At 43.4% G+C, this 25,543-nt stretch overlaps 3 protein-coding genes across 3 annotated transcripts in view; 2 read left to right on the top strand and 1 right to left on the bottom strand.

The window, feature by feature from the left end:
• Nucleotides 1-15,575, bottom strand: part of LOC6726808 (ras-like protein family member 10B) — a 38,938-nt gene extending 23,363 nt beyond the window's left edge. The window contains exons 1-2 of the mRNA XM_044923240.1: nucleotides 15,300-15,575; nucleotides 12,953-13,368 (exon numbers count right to left, since the gene is read on the bottom strand). The gene's annotated coding sequence lies outside the window, so the exon portion shown is untranslated. The remainder of the gene's footprint in view (nucleotides 1-12,952; nucleotides 13,369-15,299) is intronic.
• On the top strand, nucleotides 2,622-4,239 carry LOC27207681 (casein kinase I). Its single transcript, XM_016183367.3, has one exon. The coding sequence runs from the start codon at nucleotides 2,727-2,729 to the stop codon at nucleotides 4,161-4,163; it is 1,437 nt and encodes a 478-aa protein (XP_016033309.1). The 5' UTR covers nucleotides 2,622-2,726; the 3' UTR covers nucleotides 4,164-4,239.
• A 4,110-nt stretch (nucleotides 15,576-19,685) lies between the features above and the next one.
• Nucleotides 19,686-22,921, top strand: LOC6726807 (odorant receptor coreceptor). Its single transcript, XM_016175962.3, has 7 exons — nucleotides 19,686-19,871; nucleotides 20,231-20,539; nucleotides 20,604-21,118; nucleotides 21,207-21,432; nucleotides 21,812-22,016; nucleotides 22,357-22,512; nucleotides 22,581-22,921. Exons 2-7 carry the CDS (start codon nucleotides 20,232-20,234, stop codon nucleotides 22,629-22,631), a joined length of 1,461 nt encoding a protein of 486 aa, XP_016033307.1. The 5' UTR covers nucleotides 19,686-19,871; nucleotide 20,231; the 3' UTR covers nucleotides 22,632-22,921.
• Nucleotides 22,922-25,543: the final 2,622 nt, after the last annotated feature.

The raw sequence follows: 25,543 nt of genomic DNA, 5'->3' as shown, positions 1-25,543 counted from the left end.
GTTCAAATTGCCGAAACGCGTCGAAATTATGTTAATGTTGTATGTACGTGTCCCGAAGGCGGCCAACAAATTGAATATGTATTTAAGCTTTAATGTTGGGTGGTAGGGGGTGGGGCGGCTATCGGGAACGCGTCATTGTTTAATCTATAATTTGGCATCTATATCTTTATTGTGCGCCGGCAGAGAGGTGGAAAGAAGCGAGTCCTGACAATTTGGCATCACTTGGCTTGCCTTTGTCATTCCTGCGTTTTTTATGCCTCCCCCGATGTTTGATGTATGTGTATACATATATATTCCGTGGAGGAGGACTGCTTAACAATTCCTGTTCATCTCTCTGTCACTTTTAATGAGTTCTTGTGCAAGAATTTTCCTTGCCTCGCTGGAACTTTGGAACGTTGGCAACAATGTCGGCGAAATTGTCGCCGCCCCTGATAATCAGGCGAACGCCCTTCGAAGTGGGCGTGGTCGAGGCCATGACGCATTGCCACCATGATTATAATTTCCATTAAGGCAATTTTGTAGGAGGACTGTCGTGGGATGAGCTGAGCTGAATCATATTGAAACAATTTGCATTGCAAGCAGTTAGTGCGAAAAGTTAAGTTCATCGGAGAAGAAGATATACATATAGCAATAAGCCGTACATTTAATACTTAAGATTTGAGTGGGAGAAGATAAGTTAAGGATACAAAATGTGGCTTCCCAATGCCATAAGCAAGGGAAATATTAATATTTAAGATATTTATAGATGCATTTGGGATTGCGGACAACGTTCATTGTTGACGAATCGATCTAGAAACTTGTCAAAACATTTAAAAAGACGCCTAAGCGTATGTACATAAATCAAGACAGCAGCCAAATCCTAAGACATCACGTCACGCATACGCCATGTGACCACAAGTTTCAGCTGGGCGGCAAACGAGCGTGTATGTAAATTATTTAGCTGTCCGAAAAGTTTTGAGGCTTGAACACAGTCGAAAAATTTGGCAACGAACAAGCGAAAACTATGGAATATGCGAAGCATGTGCGGACAATTTGGTCATAACCTTTGACAGGCCATCCAAAAGGATTGTGGGGGCGTGGCCAAGGTAGGGATAAGTTTTGACAGAACCTGTGTATTCAACCGAAAAACGAGACTTTGATGGGACACTCTCCAGTTAACAACAAGATGTGATAAATACCGAAAAGTGCGCAGTCACTTTAAATGGCTAATCATTCCCAGCTACATGATGAATGTGGGGGAATGGGTGAAGTGAAGTGGTGTGGTGGATTGGATAGTTTTACCACAGCGTTTTATTGCTGCTAGCTGCTGCTGAGGCAGTATTTTAATTAAATTTAATGCGCCATAAGCTTTAAATAAATGCCACTTCTTCGTCCTAGAGCCTCCATAAAAGGAGCATTATTGCATGCGAGTGGGAGCTCCATGTGGGTGGCTCCTGAGGATGGTAGGAGATACCCATGTACATATAGTCGGGACTAACGCGGCTTTGTGGGCAATATTCCATCCCCTCGTTCTGCTCTTTTGCCGCGCATAAATAAGGGATTATGGATGGATCCACGCATTTAGTTCTCGGGATTGTCACTGCTCCAAGCCGCAAGCCCCAGAAGAAGAACTTTCCCCCCGAAAACTGTGCAAGTCAGATCGACATTAATTTATATATTAGTTTATATAATAAAAATGTGTTGATAATTCAGGATATGCCAACGGACTTTATGAGTGGTTCTAGATACTTTAGATACTTTTCATATTATATGTACGAAATAAAATAAAACGATGTCAACCAGTTTTCAACCGAATGTGGCCTCATTACGTTCAGTACCAATAAACTGATTTTGCATAGCTTTTATGTAAATGACAACTGTGCCTAGTTTGCAAAACTATTTTGCCATTTCAACTCTGCTTTATCCGTCGTTTTCAATTCACATTTTTGGATCGCTTCCAGCGCAATCTGGGCACAGGCAATTTAATTATGAATACTTATAATCGGTTTGTCCATAAATCTAATCGAGTGGGAAACATTTTCGTAACACGAAAATGTGGCATTTTGGGCAAGAATTGCGATAAAGGATAATAGCATAAAAGATAGTTTGACCCGTGTCGAATTCCCTTAATTGAAAGTGCAATTAGCAGAGAACAACTGGCAGCTATTTCCGGTCGAAGTTTAAGCCAGATAGTCTAGAAATTCGAGTGACTGACAGCCCCATGATGAAGCATACGATGCGGATGTCTGAGGTGAATGTGACGGGGATAGAGCCAGCCAGGTTCGAGTAAATTAATCCACTTCCGTGGGTAAATCCACACAACAGGATGTACATATACTATACATATGTGAAGAATATCGATTCGACAGCCATGTGGACACATAACTCTGCCAGCTCCGTACGCTTAATTGAAAATGAAGTGCAAAAGTTTCTTAAGCAGGCAAACAAATGATGAAACCCAACTGGAAAGAGGGAAAACTTACGGAAAAAACAATTTCCATTGATGACAATATGTAAAGATTGGACGCAATGTCAAATGGGCTCCATATGATTGGTAAATATAAGTACAGACCTGTTTTCCACTTTATTTTTTAAGTAGATGGGGCTACTTTTTTTCCTATTTTACGAACTATGATCGATGAACTCAGAAAATTCAATCATACTCCACATCATACTTATCGAAGGCGGCAACAATAGATCGCCAGAAACATCAACATCGTAGAAGTCTGGCAAGCTCCCGCAACCGCATGGCGGAACGGGAAAAGGGACGTGCCAAAGACGACAGACGTTGGCAAGGCCGTTCCGATGTTTACCAATCCAAGCCGCAGATCCGCAAGGAGCGCCGCCATCCGCCACAGCCAAATCATCCTCATGAGAAGGACCACCGACAAGATCGTCGGTTCTCAGAGGAGAAGCAATCCCTACCAGAAATTATAGTGGCGGGAAAGTACCGCTTGCTGAAGCGTATTGGAAACGGATCCTTCGGCGAACTTTTCCAGGCCGAGGGGCTCAAGTACCACGAGAAGGTGGCCATAAAGCTGGAGAGCTCCACGGTCAAGCACCCATTGCTGCCCCGCGAGGCCAGGATCTATGGCATCCTGCAGGGCGGACTGGGCATCCCGCATGTCAAGCACTATGCCACCGAGGGGGCGTACAATGTCATGGTGATGGACCTCCTGGGGCCCACGCTGGAAGATCTGCTCAACCTCTGCTCACGCTCCTTCAGCATGAAGACCACCCTGATGCTGGCCGAACAGATCCTGGCCCGCGTGGAGCTGCTTCACCGGAGATGCTTCATCCACCGGGACATCAAGCCGGACAACTTCCTGATGGGCCTGAACCGCCACCAGACTCAGGTGTACATGATTGACTTCGGACTGGCCAAGAAGTTCTACAGCCTGCGCACCCAGAAGCACATCGGCTACACGGAGAACCGGGACCTGGTAGGCACGGCCCGGTACGCCAGTGTGCGGGCCCATTACGCGGAGCAGAGTCGTCGGGATGACCTGGAGTCCGTGGGCTACCTGCTGCTCTACTTCCAGCGGGGTCGTCTTCCCTGGCAGGGAATCCGTGCTCACACGCAGGCCCAGAAGTACGAGAAGATAGCTGAGTACAAGGCCAACATCCCACTCCAGCAACTCTGCTCCGGCTTGCCTGTCGAGTTCTTCATGTACCTGAAGTACTGCCGCAAGCTGCACTTCGCCGAGAAGCCGGACTACGTGTATCTGCAGCAGCTGTTCAAGGTGCTCTTCCGGAACCAGTTCAAGGTGTACGACTTCCTCTTCGATTGGGTCGTTTTGAAGCGAGAGTCGCTGGAGCAACAATCGCAGCAAAAGGGTAGGGAAAGGGACAGGGGTGGGAAGAGGAACGGGGTGGTGCAGAAGGAGAGGCAGCGACACAAGGATAAGGGTAGGGATTGTGATACGCAGAGGTGTCGCATAAGGAATGGGGGAGATTTGTTCGAGATCGGGGAAAATGAAAGTACCACTGCCGTAGACCCAAACGAAGATAAGCCGCGGAACAAGAATGGCAAGGCCTGCTCCTGCAGCTACCACCTCCAGAAGCACCTTCAGGATCGGGATACGAGGGCGCCTCTGATGACCGAGCGGAGGATCCTTTCGAGGGAGCAGGAGCAGGAGCTGGAGCTGGATCTGCGGGGGTCCCCCCAGATGCACTGTCTTTGATATTACGTTGTTTGTAAATGTCTCGCGTGTTAATTAACTGCCGAGCAACTATATTTAGCATGACTTAACCATTTAACCAGCTCAGTTCTTTTGTTCGCCAAATCAACGTCTTGGGTAATTGGGAGAGCTCTTGGGCGCCCACAGAAGTCAACTGGCAGCCTCGCCAACAATGGGACCAACTTTGCGGGGCGTCCCACACGGCGAAATCGATACCGTGGCAACTGGGGGGTTATAAAGGATAATGGAGGCTATGTGGGGCTATGCCACCAACATATCCTACACTGAAATAAGAAATGCGTTTTTATACAAAATTTAAATAGTCCGAACAAGAGTTTACCACGTAGTTTGTGCAATATAATGGTTTACGCACAATATAAATTAAGTTTAGTTTGTTTTACTGTATCCTTAAGTTTGCTCTACTACAACCCTTTCTGTAGCTCTTCCTTTGCTGGCACCATTTTCTGTAGAGAATGAAAAAGTTGCCTGGAAAGTGTAACACACGCACACTCACATTCGATGGCCTGGGTATTAATAAAGGGGTTAATTATTGGCCCAGCTAGGACGCGATACGAGATTCCTGACACGACTTCAGGATGTGTGTCTTGAGCGGGAGGAGGTGGCTGGGACCGGAGGACATATAAATGACTCCCCCAGTGGCTTGGAAGGAAATAGGGTCATCGCAGCCGAGGCAAAGTAGTTTGCTCAGTCGCGCAGCAATGATGCGGACTTACGGGTCCAAGATATCCATCCTACGAGTAGCAGTCCGCAAGAACACACAGGCCAACTATTTTCTGGCCCAAAGCGCTTTGGCCCAAACCCCGAAACCGGCGGCAATGGCGACTTTGGGCTGGGCATGAGGGTGCATAAATCTATAAATAGCTCCCCACGCCTGGGCATACACTGAGCGAAAAACGAGGAATCATAAACAAAACAGGGGATCAATTTAAGCTGACAGAAAGTTAAACTAATTGCATTGTAATCTTCTCATAATAGAAAATATTTATTTATTCACCTTAATGATCGTGCCAATTGAAAGAATTACTATGTGAATGCAAGCCCTGATAAATGTTATAGATCTAATTCTAATTATCCCTCAATCACATTCAACTAGGATATATCTAAGCTTGGCAGATTCCGCGGACTAATTCAACGGTCGAGTACAATTCATGCCCACTTAAAACCACCTTCTCGGCAGCTTTTCATTTAAAGTGCTTCTCTAAAAATAGTCTACGTTTACTCCCTGCAGACGGGTTTTCCCGTGTACGTAGAGCAGACGCTGCCACGCCCATTTAACATCCCAAGTTCTGCGATTCGAGGAGGCGGGGTCCTTGTTCCTTGGGACTTCCACCCACGAAATACTCTGGGTAACTTTCCTAAGAAGTTGAATGCATGCCTAATGTCGAAATCCCTACACCACAAAAGAGCACACCCACACACTCACACAGCTCACACACACAGCACACGCACACTCATGTAAGCCAGACCCACGCACTCATACGCTTTTCCGTTCACGTACACAACGCGCTGAAGCGTAAAAATATTTGCAAGCCTTGGCTTCGGCTTTCTCCTTTCTCCATTCACCATTCTCTTTGGGCCGTCGCATTTCAAATTAAGTTAATTTTTTCGTTGAACAAAATGGCTACAAATCTGTGTTTTATTTATAAGTGCCGCTGGCCGAGCGAGCAGACACATTACAGAAGGCAGTGAACTCGGTCATTCTGCGCTGATGGGTCCTCGATGAACTTCGGTGACATTCAAATTGGGCAGTTAACGAAATTGTGCAATTTGTGGGTCAATGGCAAGTGGCGATGGCAATCCGAATATCAAGTGGATGCGAGTGGACATGTGAGTGGGTCCAGCGGGACCATCATGCTTATGGGTGTCTAATGGGGATAACTGAGACTGGGGCAACGTTGCGTATGAGCAATATTGTCACTTTATGTTGTTGTGCGCTTGATTCTTACATATTATTCGATATTGCTTATCCCAATTCAAATTATTAGTAAATACTGGTATATTTTCCAAAGGAATTTGCTTATTATGTAAGACTTGAACTAAGCTTTCGATCGATCCTTTTTTACGGAATTGTGAATTTTAACGAACGCAAAAACTTTGCATGCTCACTTTAATTCAATTATGTCTTGCAATTAATTTCAAGAAAGCCTGGCTCATTAAATTAGTCACAAACGATTGCCATTTATAACAATTATTATTTAATCAGCGTTTCCAACATCTAGCAGCGCATTGCTGCTGGAAAACATTTGTGCCTTGTGGCAAAAATAAATGAGATGACAGGGTAATTAAAAATTTTGCATGTGTGGCAAACATTAATTATGCAGATGTGTAATTAAAGCGTATGCTTTCAATAAAGTCTCTTCGCCAGAAATTGAGGAAATTGCGCTATTTCTAAGGAATTCGATTTTAAATTCTGGCCACAAATGCAATGTTTTAAGACCAACTATTTCCTAAATCAAGCACCAACTTCATTTTCTTTTAATAGTCTGCAGAGGAGGCCAGGACGATTTAAGAAAGCAAAGCACGGTAGATAAATAAACAAATAAATTGGCGAACTACTAATTCTACTACTGATACTACTGTGTATCAGAGCATAATGAAACAGCTAGATTAACGATGAACACTCAGTCCGACTATTAATATATATAATACATATATCCTTAATGAGGATTACCAGATGAATCTATCTGCAAATGTCCGTCTGTCCGTCCGTTAAATTTTGGGCACATATATGGCAGCCGCTAGATGGAGCTAGAGTGCAATATCGGATGATGTTAATAAAAAAAACTAAAATCTGAAAACATCTATAAAAGTAGCATCATAAATTAGGATCAACTTTTTGCATTTAAGCTATAAGCAGTTACAAATCGTATTTTTCGTTATGCTAGTATTTTGTTTTTTTTTTTTTTGTGTTTTTGTAGCCCAAATTGACCGGCTAATATAGCTATAGCCGGCCCAGTACTTTGCCATCCACAGCAGAAGGCTGTACTGGTGGTCATAAATTATTCAATTGAAAATATGTTAAAAATGCACAGTAAATTATTTACGCCACGGACCCTGTTCGGTGTACAAGGATATTTACTCGAACGGCAGAGTGTACCATATATGAACGTTCGTACACTCGAAGGGCCCATTGATAACCTCAGAGGGGTTTCGGCCACATAAATTTAGCCATAAATTTGCCTACCCTCACAAACAGATACAAATACAGAAAGCACGGACACACACACACACACGCACTCTCTCAGTTGGCAACTTTCATTGCATAACTTTGTGGCACTGCTGTGGAGTGCACAGTGGTCAAGAGCATATTTGTTATGTTCTGGTCAATTAGAGTTGACATTTTTATTTTCAAGGATAATCGCACTCTGCCTAAAGTGGTAAAGGACTATAGCATCCTTATTGCTAACTTTAAGAGCCTTTTCATTCTGTAGATTTATAATTTTGCTCACTGTCGTTGCGAATGCGATGTTGCTGGGTCAGCAGCAGATGTCCAGGGAGTGTCCAGATGATGTGCTGCAGCAAATCAGTCAGCATGGCGAATGATTTGCCATGCCACGACGAGGCCAGCCACGTCGATGAGCAGACGACACGGCAGGGCACACGTGGCGTATGATTAATGCGTCTGGTGCGCGCTTAATGCTCTTAAGTGCACATAAATGATTGCAATTTCGCTCGTCCTGTTAATGCATCTAAAATCGCATTACGTGCAATCGGCATCAGCCATTCAACCAGAATTGACCAATCGACTCGGGGCAAAGGCAGTTCATTTGATTATGTGACCACGTTATTGTGTGGTGGTGCAACTGCACGTCAAAATTTTTCCAGAAACAACGAATATCAGATATTGAATAAATCACTCACGGAAATCTATCGCATAAGTTATACTAAAGCTTTGCGAAAGCAACGAACATTATCCTTGTGGGAAATGCGCATTGAATATTTTGTCAAAGGATTTGGCCACGTCCACCAATCGGAATTGCATTAGTATCGCTAGTCTAACGTGATTGGTTGAAATGAGATTTTATTTTCTGGTTTCTGGAGGTATATAAATGTGTAAGCTAATCAGTTTTAATATAGATATCTAGCACTTATCTTTAACTGTCACCAATTAATTATATGTACGTTAATAATTTATGAGAAAATGAGTCGTTTTTCGAAGGTTTTTACCAGCATTTAAGTGCTAAAATGATTTAAATAATTTAGTAGTGGCTTAAAATAAAATTGATTGTGTAGTGGAGCATATTCAAAATACATATGCAAGATTCTTAAAAAAGAACACAATTAAATAGGTTTATAGGCTGTTCAAACGTAAGCATTGCCTTGAATTAAATGGGATTTTTGAAATAACTTTTTTTTAATGATTAATTGGATTGTGTCCTATTTGGTATTATTTTAATTTATAATAAAATAATAAAATTTCCAATTTAAACTAAAATCATTATTTAGAACTAGGAAAGTTCCTCGACTATCAGTTACCTGTTATTTATTTTGTGGAGGTTAGGGGGAGAAAATTTAAAATTCGTTAAAAAAATCGGTATCTTAAAAAGAAACAGGGGCGTTAGAGTGGGCGTGGCAATCTTCTTCAATCAAGCTCTTCTATACAAGCCAGTGTATACTTATAGGCTCGGTTATTCCTTCTACATGGTTCATACTATTCACCGAATCTAGTATACCCTGAGTGGTTTTAAGAGTATGGAAAGAGTATACGAAGAGTGTGGTAATTTGTAGTTTCCTCTCTTTACATTAATAATAAATAGCATTGTTGAAAAGTTACTAGCCTAATTAGACTTCACACACCTGCCATTGAGAACTGGGAATATTTAAATAGAAAATGGGGCGGTTCGACAAGGTTTTCGGTCCGATTAGAAAAACGATTCCCTGTTCCCCTATTAAATTTCATTAATTTGGTTGTAGGATGAGATACATTTTGGGTTTCAAAGAGCTTAACTCAATGCGACAGATCTACTTACCGCGTTCTTACGCCAACCGATTTTATTTGCCCAACTGAACCCAATTTACTGGGCACACTGTATTTTGTGGCCTTAACTTATTAGCTAATTAGTCAAATATTTGCGCTCTAATCGCACAGTTAATATTCACCACTAAATCATCGCATGAGCCCGGTCTAAGTGGCCCAAAATAAACCATTTGATTCGCTCAAGCGTCTTTGATTGATGAGCTAATTGAACATTTAGTCGCAAAGGCAAGGCAAATATTGATTTTATTGACACATCTATCAGGCTCATCGGCCAACAGCCAACAGCCAACGAGGAACAGGCAAGGGAGAAAGTTTGTGTAAAGTTTCCATGTTGTTGCTGAGCTTGTTTTGTTTTATTTATTATTTTACTCAGCGCCACCGCACATTTGCTCTTTGACGGAGGACTGCCACATACCGCTTTTCCCACGGAAAAGCCCCAATGTGTGTGTGCGTGTGTGTGAATGTGTGTGTTTGCCAAAGCGCTTGGCCATTAAACCAATTTTCAGGCTAACAAAAAGTGGACAAAAGGGAAATCGTAAAAAAGGCTGGGGAAAAAAGTGAATTTTTTTCTGAACTTCGCTGAAAAGGGTATCTCGGGCAACTCGAAAGGAACTTTGAAAAGTTTGTACAACTTTGTAGTTTAAAATCCAAAATGATTTGGTCGACTTTTGCGCATTTTGCATAAACATTTCAACAAGTTAAGCGAATACAATATACTAGATATATATGCCAAAACATAATTTACGTAAATTTTATTTTCTTTAAGCCATTACAGAAGAAATAAATATAAATATGCTACTAATGGCACAAGTAAGAATGCTTATTTTACCCATAAGTTAAAAATAATGTTGTTTTCATAACATTACTCAGTGATATTTTAAGCAAATGGATTGTGTATATTGTAGGGTATACAGAGACCCATTTAATCTAATTTGTTGTCCCGTTGGATAGGTTCTTTTTAAGTTTTCGACAACAAAAAATATCCGAGGGCTTCAATTTCTTTCGCAAGGGATGACCCTTTTTAATTGCTCAAACATTTAGGCACTTTCACTCTGTGTTCTACAAAAAGGGCTCCATAAAAATAAAAGAGCTGCATAGCTTAAATTAGTTGAGTTCTCGGGAAAGGGTAATAATATGACAGGTGTGTGGGTGGAAGGATCTAGAACCCTGTCATTTCCCTTTGTCCTGTTAATTGCCACTGATTGCCAACATAGCGATATCCTGGACAAATAATTCTCAGTCGATTTTGGAAAAGAATGTGGCCTATCGACAGCTGTTGTTGCTTTCCAATTTCCCCAGTTTTGATTATAAAAATTGATGGGGTGCTTCTTCTCAGGTGATGTTTCATTATATTCATTATATAACTTCATTATATAACTTAATTATACTCTGGCATTTCACATGGTGATAAATAGCTTCAGATGACTCAAGCACTTTTGAATTAATTAACTTGCTTAGTCCAATCGCCATTATTCCATTAACACAAACTCATTGTGGCAAGCTGCATTATATGCATTGTCAAAGTGCTGGGAATAGGATTTAGTGGCTAAAGGACATTATCCGCTTGCGTAATCCGAATAATGAGCTCGCCAGCCAAGCCCGAAGTCGATTCAATTGCATTGAAATTGAACGCATTGAATCAGCTTAAAATGTTCTACCATCGAAAGCTGCTAAGAGGCTTTGGTTTAGCATACAAGGACATTTGGATACCAATTATTTCGCTCAGTTCGGATGAGTTTTGTGCTCACAAAGGAGTTGTTTTCAGGACTACCATGTAGTGTGTATGTAGTGGGTATCCTTTCGGCTAATGGAGAGCCTGCAAGTTTGAAGAGAGTCCTTTTCCACTTAACTTTATGCACTCCATTTGCAAATGTACTTTTTGGCTCGCCGCACATTTGGCCGAGTTCCAGCTCGTTTTTTGGCCAAACTGTCTGCCGTTTTGGGGAATTAATAACATTAAAAGCTGCACCTGGCTTCTTCGGCAAACAGTGCGACAGCATAATTTCGAATGCAAATACAGAGATGGCTGGCAAGGATGCGGCCTCAAAGGTTATGTCATGCCGACTATGCTCCGCCTACCAATTTGCATGTCTATATCAATGTCTATATAGCAAGTGCAGAGTGGGAAACAAAAGAGTCTGGCAAAAACTGCAATTTGCGAGACAACAGCAATTACAGAAATAAATACCCCTTCCCCACTTTCAAATGGCACTCAAAAGATGTTCGAGGATGTTCCACGATAGACACCATGCCCAAACTCCTCACTTCGAGGGGATTCCTCTTACTAACAGCCTTGCTAACTGCACGGCTCTGAATTAATTGCACTTTCAGGGGTTTTCCTGTTTGCAACTAGCATGCCATAATAGCATAGTAAATTATACACACCGGTGGATAATAACCAACCATTTAAATACTAACTCTTTTCTACGATTGCTCCTGGTGATTAAGATTCCTACGTGGGCGTGAGGTACTTAGATTTAAGCACTTTATATGGCACGAAGACACATGCTGGGAAACACAATACATCCATCTGGCTATAAGGATACCACCACACACCTTGCTAGTGGAAAAGGAAAAGTTCTGGCTCAAATTCTATTGCATCTGCAGTCGCATGTGTGGGCTTCGTGTGTTTGAATTGCTGATCAAAAAGGCAAACTCAGAGCGTGTTCCTATCATACATTTCATTCTCCTCGATGCGATTTCATCTGGGGGTTGAGCAACTTTGGCTTGGAAAGTGCGGAAAACGAAACATTCGCAAATAAGTTTCTAGTATAGTTGGACAAGTTTCTTCTTTCTGCTAAACTTTCTGGTGTCCTGCAGCGACAACAGTCTGCTCCTGAGCTTCCAAGTGGAGGATGTGCAGCTGCCAATGGGGGTGGAGAACTCGACCTCGGTGCACTAATGAGATTAAAATGAAATGGACATAAACCTAATTCCATTTGAGATCGAAGATCGCAGCGAACTTAAGAATTGGATGGGTTATAATCAAATGAAATATCTATTCCTTGCCAGCCTACAAACTCAAGCCTGGATGAGTTTTCCTGGTCAGTTTATACTTTAATTAAGCTAAAAGTCAATGGATTACCTATCTACCACTTTAGTATTTACATGTTGAGTAAGTGAACTGGAAGAGGTGCCAATTCTGCATCGTATCGAAATGACAATTCATTAGTTGAGCTCTTCAAATAATCAATATTTCGAGGATTGGGGGGCAACCAGGACTCAGGAATTCCCAGATGAAAGTGTTCGTTGGAATTTGGGGCTAAACGAGGCGAACCCGATGCGAAACGGCAACATAGCTGCTGTCAATTTCAGTTGGATTTGGCCAAAGTTTTCGGAATTGAAATTCCTCGCAGCAATTAGAATTTCTATTTCTGCCATGATTTCTCATGAAAATTTCCGACCAGGGATTCTGCGAGTGGCAAGCAGCCTTACCAGCTCACCAACTTTCAATTAAATGGGGGCACAAGCGGATTCCTCCCACTCCAAGGACGACCAGTTCACCAGTTCTTTGTTTCTTTGGCCACGTACCTAATTTCGCTCATAATTTCCCATGTACTGACCCCCAGAAACTCCGTGTAAGCTGTCCAAGATTAATGACCTTTCCCACTCGCCGACGGCAGCCGCCTGTGCGGATATTTTTGTGTGTGTATATTTTAATTATTAATGCATAAATTATGATTTACACAAGCTGTGGTCGCTGAGTGGCCCACAAAGCCGGAAAAAAAACGGTATGCGACCACGAGAAAAACGGGAAAACGGCAAAAGTTGGCCAGAACTAGCCTCTACTAACCTGATTTCGCCTTCGCTGTTGCTGCTGCTGCTGCAATGTTGCTGCGGTGCTGATGCTGCTGCTGCTGCTGCTGCCACTTCCGGTGCTCCTCCCACACTCGCGCTGTCTCACTCGCACAACATGAACAACAACTGGGATCAGTTAATCCATCATCATTATGATTTTCTTATTGTGGTGCCGCTCTTAGTTAAGTTTAGTGGAGGAAAACACTTTTTCAGTTTCACTTCTCGGGTTGTGCTGTTGGCTTATTTTCGGGGCGATTTTTTGCAAACTTTCTACTCATTTTGGCAGCAACATAATATCCTTTATGTTCTGTTTCCAGCTTCGCCTTACTCTATGTACATGTGTTTCTGGCACTTTTGAAAAGGCATTTACAGTCCGTATCTATTGTTTCTTAGCCATCCCGCGCGACTCGTCTGCTGCGAAATTCTCGTAATTAGCTGCTGCGACTACGGTACAGTGAGTACAACAACAAGTGGCCACTCCGCCCTGTCTTTATAGCCTAATGCAAATTTAATTGCGGTTCACCCCTCCCAACCCATCGCCCACAATGATAATGTGCTGTACTTGCCAATGGATTTTTGCGGTTACATTTTGAGACCTTATCATGTTTCTGCTGCCCCAATTTGCCACGCCCAGCACGCACACACAGCCGCCCGCTGAGCCAGACTATCCTATCCGTTTGCCTCTCCAGCACTTTTCCGCCCACTTTCCCCTTTCCCCCCGCCAGTCCGCTTTTCTGCTGGTGGAAAACTTTCAGCTTATTTCTGGAATTGCCGCTTTTGCTGTTGCTATTGCCTTTAATGAGCTTCCTCCTGATTGTGGCTGAAATGGGAAAGCCATGCAGCTTCCGACTCCAAATGGCGCTGCCTAGAGCAGCAGTCCCACTTCCCACCTGAGGGAACAAGGTGCACTGCCATTATACAGGTGACATGAAGCACATCTGACTATCGGCTTTTAAGGATTTCGCAGGTAGAGGGATACAACTGGAAAAGACCTCTGCCAAATGCAGTTAAGCAGATGTATCCAATACAGGCTTTTAATGAATGGACGATTTACTTCTGCACCATACGCTGGTAAGAAAAGTATCTGACTGCGTTCATTTTGTTATTTAAGGCTTTCTTTGTTTATATAGAAACTATAACTTTAATTGAAGTTGATTGTGCTATAATTGTTGGGTACATGTTGCAATGCAAATTATTATAGATTTTATAAGTATAAGTAAGTATTTAATAAGTAAATTGATTTAAAAAGGTATTTGTCTAGTTATTTATTCATTCCAAAGTTATTTCTACAGAATCTAACTGTCTATAAACATTCAAACGTAAGCTGAGTTCATATTCTTTCGAGACATGCTGTAGTCCGTGAAAAGTTTCACCAAATTGAAAATAAATGTACTATAATGTTCTTCAACGCAGTTACTAATCGCCTGCCTTTGAGTGGATTATCCAATAAAAACTGTCCGCGCCCAAACTGACCCTCAATGGCTCATTGGACAATGAGGTTCCGCACTTCTTCTTGGCACCCAATAACAATCATTGGGCCGAGCCTTCGAGAACGCCTCTCCCCCCTCCCTCTCCTTAACTCGGGTGCAACAGTGCGTATGCGTTATCCAAAGTTTGAACAACAGTTGTGGCAATTGCGGGGCACAGCGAGTGCTGTTGTCCTTGCCAGCTGATGGACGCCTGGCCTAGCAGCTGTTATCACATCCTAATGCTAATGCGATTTTCATTGCTGGTGCTGTATCGGCGGCATTATCCTTCCCCGCTCCCCTCGCGAAGCACAATACTCCCCACTACCATACCCGGGATTCGAAATTCATAGCATTCTGATGGCAGCTGGCTGGCGCTAACGATGCCGAAGCCTTTGGCCGTCTTCAGATGCTGCTGCCGATGATGAGGATGATGGCTTATGTAACTAGTGCTGCATAAATCCGAGAACACACACACACACACACACACGCGCGCAAGTGGCGTGGGCAGAGGCCCACGAAATGCTTGTTGTTGGTGTTTTGCCTATGTCCTGGCTGCTCCTCATTCCCAAACTAGTCAAACTGAGGCTTTTCGTGTTTTTTCGCTCGCCCCAGACATCATATCCTTTCTGTTCGAGTGTGTATGTGGGGCAGTTGTGTGTCTGCAGCGGTGGTAATTCTTTTGGCGCACGAGATGCTGCGTGCCTCTAACACTAACAAGCCAGCAGCAAAAGAACTAGAACCGAAGGAGTGGACCTTTGTCGTTGTCTGACTTCAAGTGGGCGGAGGGCGATGATGAGGTCCTTGGACCACACACTGGCACCAGCACTCACACTCACACTCACTCTCACATCCACGTTTGTTTCACTTCACTACCTTCACACACTCGCGTTCCCCTAGAATTGGCCCGGTTCGGCTGGCTTTGCCTTGGGTTTTGGCTTCTGGCAGCGAACTGGCTTGCGAATCTGCTGGCGGATGCTGCTCTCGGTGCTGTTCATCTCCCGTCGATGGACCATGTTTGACTGGCTCCCAATCGAAGCCATTGGCTGCCTTTCGTCGCCACGCTCGCTTCGTCCTGGCCAAAACGCGGATCCCGTAACAGTGTCTGTGGTTGCTGCTGTGCTGCTCTCCTCTGCCCTGCTCTCCTCTCCTCTCTCTGCTCACTTCTTATACGAATCTCTGCAAAGAGCAAGGAACGAGTCCTCCGAGAGAGAGAGAGAGAGAGAGCACTCAGATGGCGAGGCACTGCTCTTGTTGCATTTCACAGGCTCAACGAGCCACAGATAATGCACGTGAGTTGCCGGGGCTGCCAGATGGTTCAGATTGTTATGCCTACCTTTAAATATAAAATGGGAAATGTCCTTAAAAATTAAAAATACATACATATAAGAGTGAGTCCAAAATGGTATCTAAGCAAAAGTGCAACAATATAGATTTAAGCTTGGAACTATTATTATTTTCATAAGGATCACTATTCGGAGTCGACATGTTTGTTTGTCCGTATGTCCGTATGAAAATAAAATCTAGCAAGACACTTAAAATTAAGCATGCAAATTCTAGAGATGTCAATGCCCACAAATGTCAAGCTCACTAGTTTGAAAAATGTTTAGATTTCATTTCATCTCATATACATATTTCATATGATTATTATAGATTCTATTAATACTACTTCTAAGCCAACTTATATCGATATTCCAACAATAATTGTTTTTTATTCTTCCACATGGAACATAGGCATATTTGATGCACCTCATGCTTTTACATAATTGCCGAAAGAGTGGCAACTCCTTCCACAGCGTCTCTTATAATTTTAAACTCTGCTCCACTCTCGCTATCTGAGATTTAACTCTCCTTGCGCATGCTCTCGCGTGGGAGAACAACTTCGAATTTCGTGCAGAAGGATAACAATGAAGGCACTCCAACGAAACGAACACCCTACATACTAATATAGAACACCACAAGACCAAAACTCGTTTAGTTGCCGCGTTGACAACTTTGTGGCAGGCGGCAAACAAACAAACCTCACACTAGTCCTGAATGTCCTTTATGCGGACAGCTGTGTGGGCGGGGATCCTGCTGCAATTGCATTGTGGAAGGCAAATGCAGTCTCTTGGTGGGGCTGTTGTCTGAGCATTGACCTGCTTAGACAGCTGAGAGATTTACAACTCCGCTATAACTCCTGGCCGTGCTGCAGTTCTGGGAATGGGAGCAGCGGCATTAAATGGCAAATAAATCTAAAGTTAAACTTTTGACACTGTCTCGGCGAGGAGCCACGAAGGCACTTCCTTCCGACTCCCTCGACTTCCGGTTGGAATCTGTCGCCCTGTCAGCGGCAACAGAAGAAGTGACACTGGCACACAGACAAGTGCACTGAGAGAAATTGGTTGGGTCATAGCTCAGTGAAATACTAATAATTTCTGTTGAAAAATATTTAACAATTTAAAACATATGTCATAAAGTATGAGCATAAATTTTTTATGATATAATATGATATGATATTTTATATATATATACCGCAGTAAATAAATTAGGACATTTCCTTTTCTCTTTATTAAAATTATATTTTCAGTTATATCTTTTTAAACTAAACTGGCAATATACAAACTTTCTGTCTCAAAATTCTTTCTGATATTGTACAAAAGTAATTTCTCCAAGTGTACCACCGTGCGATGTATAAGGATTGGATTTATGAGCGCCCAGCACCTCTTCCGAAATCTTATATAACTCGGGAATAAATAATAATAATTCTTGCGCTTTTCGCTGTTGTTCGCATTTCTCAGCCATTCTTTTCCCATTCTTATGACAATGTCAACATTTCTTTTGCTCCCCTAATGGCCTGAAGAAAGCACACACACACACACACGCACACACAGACCACTCGCACACTATGAAACCGAATGTGGCACACACCCCACGCACCTATATGTGTTTTCGATCGGCTGTTGTTTTTCCAAGTCGGTTATGCATAGCCATAAATTCTGGTAAAAGCTTCTGTAGGTCGAGGGCCACGGCGGTCCGAAAATAAAGGAATTGCTCCTGATGCTGGCACTTACGCACACAGCCAAGCAGCAGGATGGGAGAGAAAGGACCTCACACACACACACACACGCGCAATTGTTGTGCTCGCCGTTGTTGTTTGTCACTTAACAGATTTTTCTGTCCTTGCTGGGTATTGATTTCTAATTTTTCCTTCGTCGGCTTAATAAAAAATCTTTGCGCCACATGAACGTGCCGCATTCGTGTGTCTGTGTGCGTGCGCCCCAACGCGATTTTTATGATGTGTGTGTGTGTGTGTGTGTGTGTCGCATTGATTTCGTAATTTATGAGCGATTTGATGGATTGCTCGAATAACTTTTTATGCTTATTTTTGAGTTTTTATTGTTTTACAGCTTGTGGTATTTTATGTGGAGATCCTGCGGACGCCCTAATGGAAATCATTCGGTTTTGGCCAAAATGCGGCAGTAAAGGTGTGAATGTTGCCTACTTCGGGCATATCACTCCATAAGGAAAGCACTTAATAATAATTAAATAAATATATTATTTTTAGTTATTATGTGAATATCAACCAACTAGTGCGTTTTAATCATTTAATTTGACAGCAGAACCGATCACAGCCGTAAGCACAAAACCGTAATGGTAATAATAAAGCCTCATTTGTTTATTTATTTAAATTTTAAATTAAATAAAGCAAGTGCCACTTTCCATTTAAATGTTGCCTAATAATTAATGGCAAAAGGCTGCAGGCTCACGATGTACGCGGTTAGCTAATTGAGCCAAACGCATTCGCGTAATTAAACTTTCAGCCACAAGCCCATAAAATAAATCAACCAAAGCGAAGGGCCGAAAGGGGCAACATTCAGGGGGGGGGGGGGGGGGGGGGGACTTGTTTCGCATGGCTGAGTTCAGGACGATTAAACGTTAAATCAATATTGTTAAATCCCCGCTCACAAAAAACAAATCCACACAGGCGAGTATTCACGTATTAATTGGTGTTCGTGAGTGTCCTGCATTTAAATAATCCATGAACTGGCACATCTGTGTCTGAGTTCCCATCCATATATGTGTATGCATATGTGTATCTGAGCGGCGGAAACTAGCTGCTTGCATATACAGATACAGATACATTTACATTCCGGCACATAGTTTCAAGTGTGATTCAGTAATTTCACCCGTACTAGTCGTTGCTTTCTGTCCCTGCCACGTTTGCCACATTTTAATATTGCCACAACTAGTTTCGAATAACTAGATTGGATGTTTTCGATTAGCATTCACTACGCTGCTCAGCAATTTTGTTTGCGTTAGGATTTGAATACTAGATTTTGAATTAGACAATTGTTTTATGAATTGCATGCATACATATTACCTACATTATTTCGAGGGCCACTTGTACGACCTTGAGAAAGAGAGTATTAAGAGTATTAACTATTTAAATTCCATTGCCAAGATGTGTAATATGTAATGGCAAACCAATTTAAGACTTCTATCGAGGACCCCGCCTATGGAACTTCAGTGCTCATGAACTGAGAACGAAAAAATTGAGCAAGGACCAACTATCCATCAGGCTGAGCACACACATTTCCATGCAAATGGGCAATGTGTTATTTTTTGGGTCAGCGCTTCGCGGAGGGATCCCCGCCAAATGGGTTGGCTGTGGAATGGCCTATCCACATAGCTCAGCGGCACTTTGGGCCGGCCAACAAATACAAGCAGGCATAATAAAATAATCGATGCTTTTAAAATTTGCATAAGTTTGGATACAGCAGATGCCGCGCAAGGGGATGCCAGATGAGCCCATCTCCAGACCCAGTCCCACTGCCAGTCCCAATCCCAGTTCCATTCCGCCAGTGCGCACACGCCGCTTGGAGGGCACAGGACTGGGCCATGGCCCATGGCCCAAAAGCGGAGTCCTAGACCCGGAGACGGCAACAGTGGCGGTGGACAAGTTCGTGGGCGTTCGATTTAATTGTGGGAATTCGGCGTCTGCCACGCACCCATCACATCGATGGACGTGGCTGAAGAGCTGAATTTTAAAGCGTTCCAAGGCGGCCCGATACCCATATTGTATATTTTCATTACCATGTGTGGGTCGGAGTGAAAGTTGCGGGCTGGGATTCAATATGGCCTTGCTGCAGCCGTGGGAACTCGCCCTCAAAGTACACGTCCTTATGTACAGCGGAGCAAGTACCTAGCCGACAGAAGGAGCAGGCACTTGTCGACAGAGCTTGTTAACCTTCCGGATTTCACAATTCATTACCGTCGACATCGCGCTGCTGGCAGGTCAACTGTGTCCTGGTTCCGGAAAGCCTCTTATCTCGTATCTTAAAGTATCCCGGTTCAGCCTTAAATAGTGAAATGATTGCCTAAATGAGTGATTCATTACTGGCACTCAATTAACCCAAGTGTACCAGACGACGATTACATTTGTATTTTTTAGAGTTCAATAGCAAGGTAATCACTGGGTCTTTAAATATTACAATATTACCAAATATCAATATTATTACCGTGCTTGGGCTCAATTAGAGTACCAATGTCGTAGTCAATTGTTCTAAATTCCGAATTAAATAATTCACGATCAATAAATGGCCGAATTAATATTAATTTGAGAGGACATGAGTCCACCTGAATATTCAATACGCATTATGCATTATTCCGCTATGAATAAAACATTCAAAATCGAATCATTTCGGCCAGCAAATCAAAACAGGGACTAATCACAAGTACGGGATATGGAACAGATTACGTCCATAATAGCTGATTGTGTTGGCGAAATCCATTAATTTTGTCGTGCAATTTCCGCCGCTTCACAGGATGACAACCTCGATGCAGCCGAGCAAGTACACGGGCCTGGTCGCCGACCTGATGCCCAACATCCGGGCGATGAAGTACTCCGGCCTGTTCATGCACAACTTCACGGGCGGCAGTGCCTTCATGAAGAAGGTGTACTCCTCCGTGCACCTGGTGTTCCTCCTCATGCAGTTCACCTTCATCCTGGTGAACATGGCCCTGAACGCCGAGGAGGTCAACGAGCTGTCGGGCAACACGATCACGACCCTCTTCTTCACCCACTGCATCACGAAGTTCATCTACCTGGCTGTCAACCAGAAGAATTTCTACAGGTGAGCTCACCGCACTGAGCATACGAGAAGTTGGGGAAAGGAAAATTATATGTTATTCCTACAGAACCTTGAATATATGGAACCAGGTGAACACGCATCCCTTGTTCGCCGAGTCGGATGCGCGGTACCATTCGATCGCACTGGCAAAGATGAGGAAGCTGTTCTTTCTGGTGATGCTGACCACAGTCGCCTCGGCCACCGCCTGGACCACGATCACCTTCTTCGGCGACAGCGTGAAGATGGTGGTGGACCATGAGATGAACTCCAGCATCCCTGTGGAGATACCCCGGCTGCCGATCAAGTCCTTCTACCCGTGGAACGCCAGCCACGGCATGTTCTACATGATCAGCTTCGCCTTTCAGATCTACTACGTGCTCTTCTCGATGATCCACTCCAATCTCTGCGACGTGATGTTCTGCTCCTGGCTGATCTTCGCCTGCGAGCAGCTGCAGCACTTGAAGGGCATCATGAAGCCGCTGATGGAGCTGTCCGCCTCGCTGGACACCTACAGACCCAACTCGGCGGCCCTCTTCAGGTCCCTGTCGGCCAACTCCAAGTCGGAGTTAATTCACAATGAAGGTGATTTGTTGAGTCTGTTCCTACACTTTAAGGCTATTCTTCTTCACTGAATTGAAATGTGCCATGACGAGCTGATCTTCCATTGCAGAAAAGGATCCCGCCACCGACATGGACATGTCGGGCATCTACAGCTCGAAAGCGGATTGGGGCGCCCAGTTTCGAGCACCCTCCACGCTGCAGTCCTTCGGCGGTAACGGGGGCGGAGGCAATGGGATGGTGAACGGCGCTAATCCCAACGGGCTGACCAAAAAGCAGGAGATGATGGTGCGCAGTGCCATCAAGTACTGGGTCGAGCGGCACAAGCACGTGGTGCGGTGAGTTCAAATCCTGGCCAAATTGGACCAGCCATTTCAATTGGGCTTTGGCCACTGATGATTGCATTTGGGCGATTTAAATGGGCAGAGAACTCCACTCATATTCCATGGAGGTGGATTCTTCCCCTCACTTTTGTAAAACTTCAATGGGCGCCATCGGAACATGTGTTCTCATTTATTAGGAGCTCAACAGATCCCTGCAGCTTGTTTGACTTACTTGATTACTTCCTCAATTGCAATCATTGTTGGGGGCCCTAGAGGAATGTCCTTGTTTGTCCTGTCCGACAGTTGGCTTAGCCATGGCGTGTGCATTTGTTGGTACCAATATTGACTCGAGTCCTGCCTGCAATCCCTCACCCTTTCCCCCTTTCCCCCACAGACTGGTGGCTGCCATCGGCGATACTTACGGAGCCGCCCTCCTGCTCCACATGCTGACCTCGACCATCAAGCTGACCCTGCTGGCGTACCAGGCCACCAAAATCAACGGAGTGAATGTCTACGCCTTCACAGTCGTCGGATACCTGGGATACGCACTGGCCCAGGTGTTCCACTTTTGCATCTTTGGCAATCGCCTGATTGAAGAGGTGAGTTTGTTCAGGATAAATTTATAAGTAAATCAGACACCAGTGTTAACCGATTAATAAACAAGAATATCCTTGTTTGAGCCTTATTGAAATTTACATAGTATTGTGAGACCTGATTAAAACTAAACGAATTGTAAGTTAAGAGTCCACAGATTTATCCGTTCACTACAAACTAACCAGTGTCTTTTTTATATGGTAGAAATAAAAGGGTGTTTTTGCGTATGAAATAACCTATGTTTTCAAGTTTATAGATTGGGAAACATAGTTTTAAACGTTGTTATATTTATAGTTGGTGTAGTTAGTTATCTAGAGCATCCTTAATACTACTTTCATTTCGCAGAGTTCATCCGTCATGGAGGCGGCCTACTCATGCCACTGGTACGATGGCTCCGAGGAGGCCAAGACCTTTGTCCAGATCGTGTGCCAGCAGTGCCAGAAGGCGATGAGCATATCGGGAGCGAAGTTCTTCACCGTCTCCCTGGATTTGTTTGCCTCGGTGCGTTGCATTTGATTTATTGATCTATTGTAGGCGTTCAAACTGAATCCAACTTTCCCGATTCGCAGGTTCTCGGTGCCGTCGTCACCTACTTCATGGTGCTGGTGCAGCTCAAGTAAGTTGCTGCGGAGCTGATGGATTTTTGTACCAGGAAAGCGAATGCCAAGGAGCCACCGTGCCACCCCAACCCCACAACCCGCCCACCGTCCCACGCACTGTGCAACCAGCAATATCACAGAGCAATTATAAAGCAAATTATATATTTTATACCTGCGACGAGCGAGCCTCGTGGGGCATCATGGAGACATACTGGGGCACATAGAAGCCTGCAACTACTTATCGATTTTGTACACGCGTAGAGCTTTCAATGTAAACCCAAGATGCAAACTAAATAAATGTGTAGTGAAAATTGAGGGTTTAATGGGGGGTTAATGGTAGAAACTGGCGAAGTTTATTTCATTTTAAATTTTGAATTTATTTGTATTTTAATTGCTTCTTAAGTATTAAAATATATATACTTCATATACAATATTAAATCTGGAATTTTGTAAGCTATAATATATTTTAGTTTACCAAACTCAAGTAGCCTATTAAGTTGTTACTTTAGATTCAAGTAGGGTCAGAAGCGGCTTGTAGTCCATCAATTAGTTATAATTCAATAATTATCGGGGCTGTTCACATGATAAGCGTGGAATTTAATGGGCTAGACGCCGTGTTTAACGCATCACTGGCTTGCATGCCGCAATTTTCACGGCATACGAATGTGCAAAACGAACTAAATTTGGGAATAAATGGGGATCATAATCACAATCTTTGGGCCGTACTCGTTTTGGCCACATTTTTGGCAACTGTTGGCGCAACAGCAGAAGCCGTCCGAGTACGAGTAGAAACGGCCAGCCATCGTCCACAGTTGCAGTGGCAACAATTAAAAGTGGCAAAAGTGTAATTCGGAATCACACTGTCGAGCGTGGATGTGGATCTCCACACTCTTAGCTCCACTTACACACCTCTCCTATATTTGTGCCGTTTTGAAAGCGCACTTTATGATTTTCCAAATTGCCCAACTGGGCCGGCTGACTCCGCGGCGGGTTAAAACTGAGGCAACAACAAGAAAACGCTCCACGGCGCGAACTTTTAATGCGGCCACGCTCCGTACATTCGGCGGAGTTTTTATTTCTTGCAGCTTTCATAAAACAAAAACGAACCAGCGAACGAACGAAAAGTGACTACAACTAAAATTGCGCCAAGAGTGTGCGCCAGATGGGGCAAGACGAGGTGGAGCGAAGTATCTGTATCTGCTGGATACCCCTCTCCGTGCAACCGCTGCTTACTGTTAATTTCTTTATTGCGCACACTTTCGTCTGCCAATGAAAGTTTCTTGACTTTGGCCGGGGGAATGCAGCAACAACAAGAGCGGCTACTGAAACTACTTAATTTATAAGTCTATGGTTTAATTAGTTTTCTTTCTTTCGCGCTTGTTTTGTATCTCTGGGGGCCGCGGAGGTACATCTTCCTGTTCTTGTCTGCAGTTTTCGGTAATTTATGCGAATTTTTCAGCCCCATTTGCTGTTTTCCAGTTGCCAGTGCGATTTCTTTTCGGATTTTTAATATAGCGTTAAACGAATAGAGTCATTAACATGCCAACACTCCATACGTTTTGAACCAGCCACTCTGGTAATGTCATTTTTATTGAGTCCTAAACACGTTACCTGTTTGGCTTACATAATTCTTCAGATTTTTAGCATTCCCAGTAGCTTGGTGTCAATAGTGTCAAGTAGTAGAGAAATTGATGCACATACTCGGAAGAAATCCATTTAAATTTCACTATTGACGCATTCGACTGAGAAGAAGATGTACAAATCTCAACTTTATATTAAGTACGTCCAATTATACGGGGATGTCAAAACGTATCTCCAGGATTTGGCTAACATACTAGTGTATCTGAACTTAAACATGCTACAAAAATATCTTAAAATAAAATAACGATTCTGGCTGAAATGAACATTACTAAATTACAATTATCTAAAGCTAAATATCATTAATGTTAATTACTACAAATAGTTCGACTGCAAAGGCAAAGTTAGAACAAACCAAGTTTAAAAATCCAAAGCTACATATATACAATTTATCACAGTAGCTATTCTTGTAGTTCTGCTAGTTTTCAAAAACACGTAGATAGTAATAGATAGAGTATCCACCGTACTATTTGCCATAATCAACTTCATGGGAACCGCAAGAATCAGTGATATCGGTGCTTTAACTTTTCCGGCTATAGACGTCATTTGGTAACTTTTTGCGATCGGTTCGATGTTTATTGCCACATTGGCCGCGTCTCGCATTGTTTGGTTTAGGGAAAGGGCAAGCCAAGTTCAATGCATGCAAAGTCAAAGTCGGTGTGCCCCGCCCCCTCCGGCAGCCCCTTCCCCCGCACCGGGCGACGATAATTGCTAGCAATCAGCTAGCTGGAACAATAAAAATCGACAAAAAAAAAGGCACAAGGAAAATAAAAGCAACACGAGCAAAACGCAATGCAAGCCAAGACAAAGTTATGGAAAATGTTCATTTTCATTTAAATGAAAATGAGGAAACGGCCGGCAAGTTCAACGACTCGCCGTGGCTGCTTAGTAAGAGGCACTGCGGCGAATCCAGCGCCAATTCCATGTGCACTAAATTGCTTAATTGTGAAATGTCGAAAAGAAGTGTAAAGAAACAATTATGGCCGAAATCATTTCAGCGCAGCAGCGACTAATGCAATTCCCAGCCAATAGATTGGCCCACACACGCGTTCGAAAGTTAATCACTAACTTGTTGCACGCACTGCGATGTGTGACTGATGGCGTTGGGGGGGCGTGGCAGAGCTTTTCAGCTTTTCACCCGCCTGCAGCAGCAGAACAAAAGACTGAAGGCACGAACTTTACATTCGCACGGTGGCAGGCAAAAGCAAAAGACTTAGGACACGAACTTAGGCAGTGGTGGTTGAATGGACAAGCAAAAGACTAAGGACAACAACTAACTAATCAGCAGATTAGGG

This window comes from Drosophila simulans, chromosome 3R (assembly GCF_016746395.2).
Source record: "Drosophila simulans strain w501 chromosome 3R, Prin_Dsim_3.1, whole genome shotgun sequence".
Taxonomy (NCBI): Eukaryota; Metazoa; Arthropoda; class Insecta; order Diptera; family Drosophilidae; genus Drosophila; species Drosophila simulans.
This window is presented reverse-complemented; position numbering and strand designations above follow the sequence as displayed.

Excerpts from the sequence above, each read along its gene's own strand:
- LOC27207681 (XM_016183367.3), top strand. The coding sequence starts at position 2,727 with ATGGCGGAACGGGAAAAGGGACGTGCCAAAGACGACAGACGTTGGCAA.
- LOC6726807 (XM_016175962.3), top strand. The coding sequence starts at position 20,232 with ATGACAACCTCGATGCAGCCGAGCAAGTACACGGGCCTGGTCGCCGAC. Across the intron at positions 20,540-20,603 it reads AACCAGAAGAATTTCTACAG|AACCTTGAATATATGGAACC; the intron begins GTGAGCTCACCG and ends TTATTCCTACAG. Across the intron at positions 22,017-22,356 it reads GCAATCGCCTGATTGAAGAG|AGTTCATCCGTCATGGAGGC; the intron begins GTGAGTTTGTTC and ends TTCATTTCGCAG.